This window comes from Gossypium arboreum, chromosome 12 (genome assembly GCF_025698485.1).
Source record: "Gossypium arboreum isolate Shixiya-1 chromosome 12, ASM2569848v2, whole genome shotgun sequence".
Lineage (NCBI taxonomy): Eukaryota > Viridiplantae > Streptophyta > Magnoliopsida > Malvales > Malvaceae > Gossypium > Gossypium arboreum.
In genome coordinates this window covers 115,358,775-115,372,168 of record NC_069081.1, presented here as the reverse complement: position 1 = coordinate 115,372,168, position 13,394 = coordinate 115,358,775, and the positions used below count along the sequence as shown (strand labels likewise).

At 35.9% G+C, this 13,394-nt stretch overlaps 2 protein-coding genes across 2 annotated transcripts; both read left to right on the top strand.

Annotated features, from left to right (window-relative positions):
- The first annotated feature begins 511 nt into the window (after window positions 1-511).
- LOC128285531 (protein MAINTENANCE OF MERISTEMS-like) lies at window positions 512-1,551 on the top strand. Its single transcript, XM_053022996.1, has 3 exons — window positions 512-959; window positions 1,177-1,214; window positions 1,405-1,551. Exons 1-3 carry the CDS (start codon window positions 512-514, stop codon window positions 1,549-1,551), a joined length of 633 nt encoding a protein of 210 aa, XP_052878956.1.
- A 5,501-nt stretch (window positions 1,552-7,052) lies between these two features.
- Window positions 7,053-11,399, top strand: LOC108483742 (plant UBX domain-containing protein 8). The gene is made up of 11 exons (XM_017787307.2): window positions 7,053-7,411; window positions 8,204-8,265; window positions 8,351-8,867; window positions 8,977-9,063; window positions 9,142-9,254; window positions 9,374-9,584; window positions 9,750-9,947; window positions 10,051-10,215; window positions 10,582-10,725; window positions 10,806-10,862; window positions 10,933-11,399. Exons 1-11 carry the CDS (start codon window positions 7,328-7,330, stop codon window positions 11,038-11,040), a joined length of 1,746 nt encoding a protein of 581 aa, XP_017642796.1. The 5' UTR covers window positions 7,053-7,327; the 3' UTR covers window positions 11,041-11,399.
- The last annotated feature ends 1,995 nt before the right edge of the window (window positions 11,400-13,394 follow it).

The following is a 13,394-nucleotide window of genomic DNA, read 5'->3' as shown; positions in this document are numbered from 1 at the left end:
ACCCATTTCATTTTTTTCACACTTAAATCCTTTCAATCTTCAATCTTTCAATATTCTCTCAAATTTCTCTCAAATCTCTCAAATTTCTCTTAAATTCCTCTCAAAACTCTCGTTAATTTTTTCAAAAAAGCTCTAATTTTATTTTTTCTAAATTTATTTTTTAAAATAAAAAAATTTGATTTTGTCAGCAATGGCCGAATAATTAATTCGCTTCAATGATAAACACATATCCGTCCAACAAATGCAAATGATAAGTGTTAAATTTAATATTTAAATATTATTTAAGATTTTTGTCATTTATGCAAATTTAAATAATTTTTATTTTATTATTTCTTATAAAAGTCTGTAGATCGGATATTGTAATGTTATATCCGTAACATGACTGGTCTTCATCACCGTTGATAGAGGATTACCTACGGGAAGTGGATTTTTAGCACGTGGCGATGATAGGCCGGGGGTGCAAGTTGGACCCGAACTTATTAGTGCATTGATAGAAAGGTGGAGACCCGAGATGCACACATTTCATCTTCCATGTGGAGAGTGCACTATCACTTTGGAAGACGTGCATTTGCAATTAGGATTGCCGGTGGACGGGGACGCAGTCACTGGGTCCGTTCATTCTGCTGATTGGGGAGCGGTATGCTACGAGCTTTTGGGTACTATTTCGGATAATATTAAAGGAAGTCGGATCGAGATGGGCTGGTTACGAGACACATTTCCAGAGCCGGATGATGATTCTACCGAACTAGAAAAAATTCGATATGCTCGAGCATACATTCTTCAGGTAATTGGAGGTTATCTGATGTCGGACTTGTCACGAAACCTTGTACATCTGAGATGGCTGCTGAAACTCGTTGATTTTAGAGTAGCTGGTGAATTTAGTTGGGGGTCTACCGTGTTGGCAACATTGTACCGGGAGATGTGCGGGGCTACGCGACTGAATAAAGCGAAAATCGGAGGTTGCCTATCACTACTGCAATCATGGGCACGGTTTCGCTTTCCATTTTTATGTCCTCGAGTGGACCACCCATATACATTCCTACTCATAACGAGGTAAATTTTATATTAGATTTTACAATTATTACGTAGATTTAAAATATAATTGTATGCTAAAAATTTATTTAATTAGATGGAACCATTCGGCAAGTTATACTCGATTACCTACCTGTCTTGAAGATATACGGCTTCTATTAGAGCAACAGTCAGAAGCACAAGTAAGTATTAAAAATATATATATACATACATAATAAAATAGTGGATTCGTATTTAGTATTTAGTATTTTTTATTTAACTAATATTTCCATCATTTTTATATAGTTTCAATGGACACCATACGAGGATCCAGCAATTTGAGCAGTAATTCCGGATTAATACTTGCAAAATCCGAACGTTTGGCACGTGAAGGTCCCATTAGTCAACTTTGCTATTGTGGAGATGCACCAATCAGACAGAGTATTACGGCAATTTGGATTCCGACAACTGATTCCTGTTGCACCTGAGGTGTTGGATGATCATCACAAAATCGACTTACGGCAATTGCATACAGATTGACCGAGATTCTGGTCATACTATATCCAAATGTGGGAAGATCGGTATGATTATATACCTACTCAGGAACCGATCATCGTTCCAGAGTTGGCGTGCGTGCCGGAATACATGCCATGGTTTAGGATCCATGGCAAGCCATATTTACTGTCAGAAGAGGAGAGGCAGCGGCAATTGCGTGGCCCTTTAAATCCTAGAAGAAGGGATGACGAAGCAGGCCCATCAACAGTGGCCACACAATCACCCGGCCCAGCAACAGGACCTACACAGTCACCGGGCCCAACAGTTCAACCGTCGACACCCACAGCACAGCCTCTTCAGATGATGCCAAGTACGTATCCTAGCCCTTTTATGTATCTTAGCCATTATATGTTTCCTTTTTCTAGTCCTATGGCAGGTTGGAATGCATGGCTCGATTCATCTTCATTTCTGATTACTCCGAGTGGACCGCTGATCTATAAGCAGCCGTCGCACGAGGGATTGTAGAAGGGGCCGTCGAGGAGCTCTTCTTTTTACCAATCCCCATCACCTTATGGGTTTCAAACACCTCCGCCATTAATGATGCAAACACCTCCACAGTCACTATTCTATCAAGGCAGGTCATCCTCCCAACACCCACAACTAGAATCCTCGCTGGAGCAAGCACAACCCCACGGAAGTGGACAAAGGAGGAATCCAACGATAACCGCTCGGCGACCTCCATGTGGCAATCGAATCCGACCAAGACGGACATTGATTTTTATTTTAATATATTTGTACAAACATTTTGAATCTTTTATATTATTTCATGTAATTAGATAAAATGTTGCTTTAAATAAAGTAATTGTAATTTACTTTTATATTTTTAATAAAATGGAAATTATTTTAAGTAAGGCAACATTTTGAATATTTTTATATTATTTCATGTAATTAGATAAAAGGTTGTTTTAAATAAAGTAATTATAATTTACTTTTATATTTTTAATAAAATGGAAATATTTTAAATAAGGCAACATTTTGAATATTTTTATATTATTTCATTTAATTAGATAAAAGGTTGTTTTAAATAAAGTAATTGTAATTTACTTTTATATTTTTAATAAAATGGAAATTATTTTAAATAAGGCAACATTTTGAATATTTTTATATTATTTCATGTAACTAGATAAAAGGTTGTTTTAAATAAAGTAATTGTAATTTACTTTTATATTTTTAATAAAATGAAAATTATTTTAAATAAGGCAACATTTTGAATATTTTTATATTATTCCATGTAATTAAATAAAAGGTTGTTTTAAATAAAGTAACTGTAATTTACTTTTATATTTTTAATAAAATAGAAATTATTTTAAATAAGGCAACATTTTGAATATTTTTATATTATTTCATATGATAATATAAAAGGTTGTTTTAAATAAAGTAATTATAATTTACTTTTATATTTTTAATAAAATGAAAATTATTTTAAATAAAGTAATATTTTGAATATTTTTATATTATTTCATGTAATAAAATATAAAAATACAATATATTGACAATTACAACAACTATCAACTATTGCGATTTGGACATGATCTACTTGTATGGCCTGGGTTCTTACACCATTCACATAACTTCTGTTGATTGGTTGTTTCTCGGATATCTATATTGTTGCGTATTCTAGTCGAGCAAGGTCGACTCTTTAGTGTACGTCGCAACTCTCTATCCGGTAACAGCTTAAATGGAGCAAATGATACAAAGGGCCACTTACGCTTATCTGGGACCGGTGGGAATATGTGTCTCCACATGTTGTACATGTATTCCAATTTGTACACGTTGTCGACATAGCTCATGGGATCCAGACGAAGATTTTGACAAGCTGCAATTACATGAGCGCATGGATAACGAAGTGCGTCAAACCTCCCACAATCGCAAGTCCTATTTCTTAAGTGTACACGATATTGCCCACCAGTAATACCTTGGTGCGGTTTTTCAAACTCTATCACACGAAACTATAAGTTGTCTCAATCGTGACACACTGTGTGCATAGTGTTCGCCCGTACCTTCACCTAGTTAATTTCCTGCAATACCTTTGCACACCATACATGACCTCCTTGCATTTGGCCTGCATAACTCACTGCTCATTTCGAAAATAGTGCCGCTAAACGAAATATGTCTCTCGCACAACTGATGTTATCGGTAAATGACGTGTTCCTTTCAAAACAGAATTTATACATTCGGCCAGGTTTGAGGTCATGTGACCATATTGTAAGCCGCCGTTGTATGTTTGTGTCCACTGTTTGAAAGGTATATTACATAGGTAGTCATGGCCCTCTTCATTAACTGAATATAAAACTGCCAACATCTCATGAAAACAGTCCTTACTTATCTCATACCCTGCCAATATAAGTTGATAGCGAAAATTACATACCACTTTTCCATTTAAAATAAATTTAATATTCTAAACGAAATTATATTAATAGAGATAAAGTTAAATACCAATATTGGCCACTTGCCGTCGTTCACCTTTAGATGGATATTGCCTGTAGTAGTTGGAAGCAATGTGCCTTAGGCAATACCGATGGTGTGTGCGATGCCATAGGCTTCCCTGTTGCTCAATTGCAACTAGTATCCCGATGCCTCGATCTGATATAACGCATATATCAGATTGGGGGCAAACATGCATCCTTAACCTAGAAAGAAATCCAGTCATCCGCTGACTCCCCCGGTGTTATTGTAAACGCAATTGGAAGGATTCTTCCACTTCTATCCTGTGCGACTGCTAGCAATAGTCGATGGGTATATCTACCGTATATAAAGGTACCGCTAATTTGTACCAATGGCTTACAATATGCAAATGCGTCTCGGTATTGCTTAAAGCTCCAGAAGAGACGCTTAAATACTTGGCATCCACGGAGCAATCGGTTGTTGTAGTATGCAGGTTCTGTTTGAAGCTCTGTTATGCAACCTGGGACGTATCTCTCTAGCACTTAACACCACTGTCATATTTCATTATATGAAGCGTCCCACCCACTATGCATCTTCTCCAAAGCCTTCTGCTTAGCTATCCAAGCCTTGCGGTAAGAGGGCGTGTACCCCATTTGGTTACGAATATTGGCAATTAAGACCGCAATCAAGTCCTAGGATCTCGCCTTCACCGTGGGTAGTATTAAGCTAGCTAACATAGTGAATCAATCTTGGGATGATCTTGTGAAATACCACAACGAAGTACGTTAAATAATGTAACATTACATAATAACAGTATTATTCAAAAACCTTAAATACTGTACCTGCAGCACATGTTTGTGGACCTTTATACTTTTTTATCTCCCACAACCCTGTCCTTTTCCTCAACGAGGCGTAGATTTTCCATGAACAACTTCCGTCTTGCACTGCACACTTCGCCTCAAACTTATCGGATTTAGATTTAACCACGTGGTAGTTAACACCGTTATTGATGCTATGTTGTTTCAATGCACCAAGAAAACTATCCTTATTGGAAAACTCCTTACCAACTTCAAATTCACTCGAATCCAATAGCAAACTTGTATGATCACGCGTTCTGTGTAGTAGATCTGAAAACTCCAATACATCATCTGCAGATAGATCAACATTATGCATGTGGGCTGGAGGCGAGTATGCCTTGAATCGTGGATTTTCTTTTGTACCATCGCGGCCAGGCTCTCGAGGTGGATCCACATCGGACTCATCATCTAACCCACCATCATCTGCCACGTATGAGGTCCCTTCACCAGTAGACGTCATGGGGAGTACATCATCCCTTTTTCTGGGCGTTTCATAACGTCCCCAATTGGATGTAGATTGCCAAGCACTATAAGTTGATGTTGTTCTCCAGTACGTATTTCCAACATCAAACATCGACCCACTTAGGTGCATGTCCCATCCACTAACAAAGTGTCGTGCAAGGGTTGTGTATTCCATACCACTACCAAAATCCGACGGTTTCGTGTTATGTAACCCACTAACAGAATGTCGAGTAGGGGTCGTGTATTCCTCTCAAACAGCAGCCGCAAATGTATCATTTGGCGATGCAAATTGTACATATAACTTAATATATGGTGCTCCACTAGCAAGATGAGTCTGCACCATTGCCTCCGAGCTACGAGTACCTTTGATGTTGAACGAGTCATATATTACTGGATCAATAGAAGCACAAAATCGATACCTAATAGACAACACTTTCATTGGTGTCGTTCCGAATATTTTACGCCTAATCCTTTTACAAAGTTCTGTCAAATCTATGTTCTGGTTAAAAACCAGTCGTATTGTATTCTCCAAAAAAAAACAACACCGTTCTCGGTACGACGAACCTCATCATCATAGTAAATAACAACACTAATGCGTTCACTCATCTTTAATTTTTATCCTTCTTAGCCTCTATATTTTTTTTTTATTGTAAGTTATGTAACCTGAGAACAAAATTTGGCTCATTTATAGCCCAAGTTATTTCAGAAACCACTGTAGCAAAAGAGCGTCTACGTGGGAGCTTCTTTCAAGATTTTTTTTTGAAAATGCATCCCGCTTGAAGCGTTTTGACACTATTTATGTAGACACGTCTTCTCAAAATTATTTTTTCAGAGACCACTGTAGCAAAAGAGCATCCACGTAGGAGCTTCTTCCAGTAATTTTGCTGAAAATGCATCCCGCTTGAAGTGTTTTTACCACTATTTGCGCAGACACGTCTTCTCAAAATTATTTTTTTAGAGACTACTGTAGCAAAAGAGCGTCCACGTGGAAGCTTCTTTCAGTAATTTTGCTGACAATGCATCCTGCTTGAAGCGTTTTTGGCACTATTTACGCAGACACGTCTTCTCAAATTTATTTTTTCACAGACTACTGTAGCAAAAGAGCGTCCACGTAGAAACTTTTTTAGATTAACAAATAATTTAATTAAGTTACCCTAAACCCCAAACCCTAATTTATTTGATTTTTTTCTTAAATACCCTAAAACCCTAAACCTTAAAATCCTAGTCTAATTTTTTTTTTTAAATTTATAATTAATTTACTCAAGTAACCCTGAACCCAAATTTATTTGATTTTTCCTTAAAAACAATAAACACTAAACCATAATCTAATTTTTAAAATTTGTAATTAATTTAATTAACAAACACTAAACCCTAATTTATTTAATTTTTCCTTAAAACTTTAAAATTTAAAACCCAAAATTCCTAAAACCCTAACCTTAATTGCGAAAACCCTAATAAAAACACGGAGAACGCTTCCTCAAGGAAGCGCTTTTTACGCGATGTAAAGCACCCTCAAGGAAGCGTCATTCACATAGGCAAAGCGCTTCCTTGAGTGAGCGCTTCTGCTTTTCTCCCGACAACGTCTTTGACGTGGACGCGTTTTGTAAAAACTGGCCCATTCCGGTAAATAATTTCTGACCTGACCTATTTCGGTAAATTTAAAACAAGGGGGCTTTTTGTTGGTAATTTGCCCACATAAATGAAACCTATTTTTTGTGAGTATTTTTTATTTTTATTTTTTCACTTTATAATGGCCATTGGCTTTTCGGCTACTTCACCTTAAAAACGTTTTATTGCAGCTTCAACTGATTCAATAAGCATAGAAGACTGGAGAAACTCCTATATATCCCAAATAAATAAAAATAAAATTTTCATTAGAAAAAAAAAAAAAAAAAATGACCGAGCAAGTCCTCAGATAAAAGCTCCTGCCCCCAAACAAACTTTCCACAAAAATCATCTTTCATATTTTCTTTTTCTCTACTTATTTACATAAAAAGGCCCCTGCAATTACAAGCTGGGAAAAATTAAATTAAAAAAGGAAAACCCTAATTTCGGCAATGGCCAGAACTGATCAAGAAGCAATCGAGACTTTCATCAACATCACCAGGGCATCAGAAGCTGTTGCCATTGAAAAGCTTGAGGTATTTTTTGGAAATATTTTCTTTAAATTTGAGTTTAGTTTTTATTTTGCTTCTTTTTAACTTGATTGTCTAATTGGTTTCTCGTTATAGGTTAAGAACTGATGGGATGATTGATTAGTTTGTTAAAAATTTGGGTTTCTGTTGCTTCGCATTGTTGATTTAGTTTGCTGATTATCGTATGGTTCATTTCTTGATGGTAATTGAAGTTTCATTGCTTGCGTTTGGATAAGGATTTCAGTCAGTGACTATAATCAATGGGTTATTTTAAGGGTTAGATGGATTTTACATGGTTTTCCCTTTTCAATTAGGCTTTATATGTGTATGTAACTTGTATGTCAAATGAACAAGCCTTTCTTTTTTAATAAGAAATGGAGAAAGAATTCGGATGGTTGACTGGTATCCAGCAGGGGGAAAATTGAAAGAAAAGAAGAGGTTGCACTCGTTTGAAATTTGACGTTGTATTCTTTTCATGCTTTCGCTAAAATGAATTAGATGTTGATTAGTATTATTCTAAGGTTTTCTGAACCTCCAATAGTTTGTCCCAAAGCTCTTAGAAAGGCCATAGATACAAGGGGCAACTAAGGTCGACTGGTGCCCCTCGAATGTGATTAATAATTTTAGAAGTCTTTCAGTTTGTGTGTCTTTAGAACTCTTACTTTTGGACTCCTTAGTGAGGTTTCTTGAGTTCCATTATTTACTTGGGTTAATTTGGATTCTTTGCTTCTGCTCCTAGAACCAAGTTAGATATGTGCATCTCTCACTTTGTCTGTTATTTATTTTGCTTGGAATCAGGAGCATGGTGGTGATCTCAATGCAGCTGTAAATGCACATTTCAGTGAAGGAGATAGAAACACGTTTGTGAATTGTGCTATCCTTTCTTTTGATTACTAATTCTCTGTTCATTGCTTTATTAATTTCTTTATTTTTCCCTATTTACAGCACAAGGTCAACGTCAACTGTAGTTCCTGTAGATGACGCCATGGATATAGATGATCCAATAGAAGCTGTACCAAGCAGGCCAGCCTTTCCACTTCTTCCAGCATCTAGAACAATGAATGCATTCTCATTGCTTGATCCAAACTTTCGTAGAAGCTTCTTTGATGGTGTTTCCGATTTTACAACTCGTGAACCATTGGTTACACATCCAAGAGAGGTGAGGGAGGTACCAATAGAGGTTAAGGATAGCAGTGAGCCATCACGTCGTTCTGGTCATGCTCCTTTGATTGAGGATGTCTCTGAAACTGCACCAGGACATGAACCAATTACCAATGAGACTATTATAGTGGATGAAGTGGATGAGGATTCTACCATGCTGCCAAGTCAGCAGAATGATCCCTCTCGTGACCAACATGTTACACCCAGTGCTCCTGTCTTTGATAATTTGCCAGACTATGGCAATGACATTGAAGAACAAATGATTCGAGCTGCCATTGAGGCTTCCAAATGGGAAGTTGAGGTAAGTTTTTACAAATGAGTGGTTCCAGTGTCATGCTGTTTTGGTGCACTTCCTTCTTGTAGATGGTGTAAATGTTTGCCTCACAAATTGCCTTTTAATTTTTGTGCAGGATTTAAGTGATCCTGGCCCTCCACCTAATCAGCCTCATGTGGCAGAGGATGCTCAACTTGCAGAAGCAGTTTCTTTGTCCTTGAAGGTTTGTTGTGCTGTATTTCGTTAAAATCGTGTTCTCATGTAATAATCTCTTCATTGTGTTTAATGTGAACAAATTCAGACAGCGGAGCAAGAGAAGGCATTGCATGAGCAGGGTTGGTCCGGAACATCAGAACCCGAAGCTTCTAAACCAGCTGAGGTGCAACATGGGCACTTGGAAGTCTCAAATGGGAGGTACATCTCAGGGTCACTGGTTAAGCATTATGCTTTCTGTTTTTTGTTTTATGATTATAAACCTGTAACTCTATTTTGCCTTTTCATCATTTTATGGTCTACTTTTTGAGTTGGTTTAGGTTAATGAGAGGAAGCTCTTCCATTCATGATGATGCCGAAGATGTGGAGGAGCAGCCTCTAGTTAGGCGCACGACCATACAGGCATCATCTGGCTCAGGGGAATCTGAGAAAGAAATTGGAGTTGTTGAGGCTAGCTCACCATCAAATCCTGGACAGCAAGATGCAGGCAATCTCCCACGGAACAATGGAAATGCCTTTCCTTCTGATGAGGTTAAATCTTGCATGATTTCCACTGATGCCCAATGAGAACTTAAATATACATATTATACATTGCATTCCAATATTCATGCAGGAGTTTCTCTTCTAACTAATGCTTTTCACTTATGTTCATTACATAAAAATAATATTTGGCTTCTGCTCTCTACTAAATTGTAGTGGGGAGGCATCTCCTCTGAGGAGCATGATGAGGCAGTCATGCTTGAGGCTGCAATGTTTGGGGGAATCCCTGAAAGTAGATATCACTTTGCATATGCACCTCATCAGTTCATGCGACCTGAGGGATCCAATACCTGGCGTAGCCCTCGTCCTCCATCACCCTCTTTGGCAGCTCAACGCTTGATACGGGAACAGCAAGTTAGTTTTATTTATTGATTTCTCATTGACCGGAAGTTGCAGGTCTCAAGTTTTGGTCTATGAGTAATGGTTTAACAGTTGCCTACTATCATGATACATTCAGGATGATGAGTATTATGCATCATTGCAAGCTGACAGAGAAAAAGAGTTGAAAGCAATTGAAGAAGCCAAAGCTCGCCGTTTAGAGGAAGAAGCAGCTAGAAAAGCTGCTCTTGAAGAAGAACAGCGAAAAGAGGAAGAGCTTCGCAGGAAAGTGGAGGAGGAGCAGGTATTAAATTAGTTATTGTTCAGGATAATGTCAGTCCACGTAGCAAGGAAAATGATATGTTCTATCTTGTATCTTCATTTCGTGTATAAAGAATTAACATTCTAGCAATAATTCAAAGGCAAATTATCATATAGATGCTTGTTTTTAAATTAGTGTGGGTTGATTAAATTTTACCAGCAAATTGGTTTCTGTAGTTAAACAAACTTGTTTTAGTGGAGATGTGATATAAAATGCATTTTATTATTCTGATAATTTAGGTTTTTATGTAAACGAACTTGATTTAGTCTGTTGTAAATATAGTTTCACTCGCTGTAGATATATTTTATTCTTGGTTCTGAATTGTATCATGTGTGGTTTTACTTGCAGGAATGTGAGAGACAATTAGCTGCTAAAGAAGCTTCTCTGCCTCAAGAGCCAGCAGCCAATGAGCAAAACGCAGTAACCCTTCTTGTGCGAATGCCAGATGGCAGTCGCAGGGGCCGCCGGTTTCTCAAGTCTGATAGACTGCAGGTAAATTTGCAAAAAAGAGTTGTTTCTATCACTTGTCCTTGTGCGTGCTTATAAGACCTGACTTTGGTTTTGGTTTGCAGTCTCTATATGACTTCATCGATATTGGTAGAGGAGTGAAGCCAGGCACTTATAGACTGGTAAATTCTCATCCCAAGTCTTTTGCCAAAGCTATTTCTCATCCCGTGCTAATATGCAATGATTGCACAGGTGAGGCCATACCCAAGGCGTGCTTTTAATGATGAAGAGAGCAGTTTGACACTAAATGAACTTGGGTTAACAAGCAAACAAGAAGCCCTATTCCTGGAGTTGATCTGATCTTAATAACATCTCATTCCTACACGAATATTTGTAGAAATTTACTCTGAAATTTATTTAGTTTTATTGAAATATGAAGTGCTACATGGAGTAGTGGAATTTCCTAAGGGTTGCTTGGTTGTATTTGGTTGATGAAATTTCAGGAGAGAGTACAATTAATATGACTTGACGATGGTCAGTGTTCTGCATTTTGTTGGTGGTTTTCGATTTGATTTAAAGAGAAAGCATTGTATGTGCGGTTATTAATGGTTCACCTAGGGTAAAAGTACCATGTAGTACTAGTATTAAGAATTGAATTGTATTTTGTTTATATTATTTTAAAACATAGATAAATTAATTCTGTATGTTAGGAAAAGAAAGTGAAACTGACCCATTTGTTAAAAATTTTAATTGTTAAGTGATGATTTGGATTTTTCAAAGTTTTTTATTTTATTTTATTTATGTGACGTGTAGTTAAATGATGAGTAGGATTAGGTAAAAGTATTATTTATGTCTTTGTATTAAGAATTAGATTGTATTTTTTATTCAAAAATAGATAAATTAATTCATAAATTTTAGATCAAAAAGCATTTTAGTCTTTCTATTAACAATTTTATTCTAATCTATTTTAATTGATTATGTTACGAATGTGGAGTAATCAAATAGTGACACTTAAAATATATCTCATGTTGATGTGGTATATGTTACTATATTAATAAATATTTAAAAATTAAAAATATTAAAAATAAATAATTTTTAAATAATTGTTTTAATCAAGATAAATCTAAATAAATGGTTGCATAGGTTTATTGTGAGAGTGGTTTTTAAATAATTATAAAAATATAGAAATTTATCTAAATTTTATTATTAACGTCTAGAATGAATATAGACAAGTAAGTTTAGATTAAAAGGAGTTAGAAAAATGAAGTTTAGATTAAAAGGAGCTAGAAAATCATTTTTCTAAGTTCATTATGGAATTGTTTTTTAAATAATTATACAAACTATATATAATTATTAAAATTTATTTAAAAATTATTAATAATTATAAGAATTAATAAAATAAGATTTATCAACTTATTAATTAAGAATATCAAGTCGAATAAGAAGATATATATATATATATATATATATATATATATATATGTGTGTGTGTATATATATGGATATATTTGAATTCTTTAAACATGTTATTTTCTAAATAATTTTAGATTTTTAAAATAATCATTATTTATAATTATTAATAATTTTTAAATACATTTATATATTTTATAATTATTTAAGAAACCACTCTAGAATGAAAGAAGATAAATGGTTGTCCAAGTTCATTCGAGCCTAGACAACCATTTGTTGAAGATCATTCTAGATGTTATTTTTAATAATGATGTAAGCACGTCCGAGAGCTCATCAAGCATGAGCCAAGAATCCCTAGAGCTGCCTAAAGAACCCATAACTCGAGCTCGTGCTAAGCATCTTCAAGAAGCTGTTTCGACATTGTTAGCTCAATTTTGGAGTGACATTGAGCTCTATGACAAAGGAGAAGTCCGGACCAATTTGTTAAAGGCTCCTTGCACCTTAGTGCAAGCTGATCTCAGCTCGTCTCCAACTTCCCGAGCTCCAATCAGCTCAAATCAGTTCACTTGAGCTTAATTAAGCTCATTTGAGCTCAATTTAGTTTCTTTCCAGCTCATTTCTTTTTCCATTTTAATAAACTAAGTATTAGTTTTATTTAAATTCAATTTGATACAGCTTATGCCGAATTTCCTAGCTCAAATCAGTTCATTAATTGTTTTCACATGTTTGAGCTAGCTGAATTTAATATGTTAGCTAAGTTCATATTAATTGATTTTTAATTTAATTATTATGTTTTTTAATATGTCTAAATTATGTTTTATCTTGGTGCAGCCGAATGTTAGCTTGATTTAATGTGTTCATTGCTTGTTTAGGTTCAGTCCAATGCATGAATGGAGATTAAATGCAAGGTGCAACGCATGGAAGAATTCATGCATGGCCGGCTACAATGCATGGTGTTCTGATTATTGGTTTCCCCAAGCACCCATTCTGCGAAGGAGTAGCTGCCAATTAATTCCAAAGTTGACTGATTAGCTCCCAAGGCAGCCTTGAACATGTTCCCACCTTGTTTTGACCAATCAGCTTCTATACATGCATGGATGAATTCAAGAACGTCCAATGAGGGAATTAACACATAAATTCAGCCTATTAAATTAACAACATGCATGCACAATGGGGAGGACGAATTTACAAGATACATGCTACTGTTCATGAACCTACATGCCATTAAAGTGCCTATTTATGAGAATACATGTTCCATGCAAGTGCATGAATGTCCCAAGGAGATGAATGAAACTTTTTGGTGC

What these genes read in the sequence shown, in the direction of transcription:
- LOC128285531 (XM_053022996.1), top strand. Translation starts at nt 512, where the DNA reads ATGCACACATTTCATCTTCCATGTGGAGAGTGCACTATCACTTTGGAA. An exon ending in GAATAAAGCGAAAATCGGAG is followed by an intron (nt 960 to 1,176) that starts GTTGCCTATCAC and finishes CCTGTCTTGAAG; the next exon opens with ATATACGGCTTCTATTAGAG. An exon ending in AGCAACAGTCAGAAGCACAA is followed by an intron (nt 1,215 to 1,404) that starts GTAAGTATTAAA and finishes TGGCACGTGAAG; the next exon opens with GTCCCATTAGTCAACTTTGC.
- LOC108483742 (XM_017787307.2), top strand. Translation starts at nt 7,328, where the DNA reads ATGGCCAGAACTGATCAAGAAGCAATCGAGACTTTCATCAACATCACC. An exon ending in CAGTTTCTTTGTCCTTGAAG is followed by an intron (nt 9,064 to 9,141) that starts GTTTGTTGTGCT and finishes GAACAAATTCAG; the next exon opens with ACAGCGGAGCAAGAGAAGGC. An exon ending in TTGGAAGTCTCAAATGGGAG is followed by an intron (nt 9,255 to 9,373) that starts GTACATCTCAGG and finishes GAGTTGGTTTAG; the next exon opens with GTTAATGAGAGGAAGCTCTT.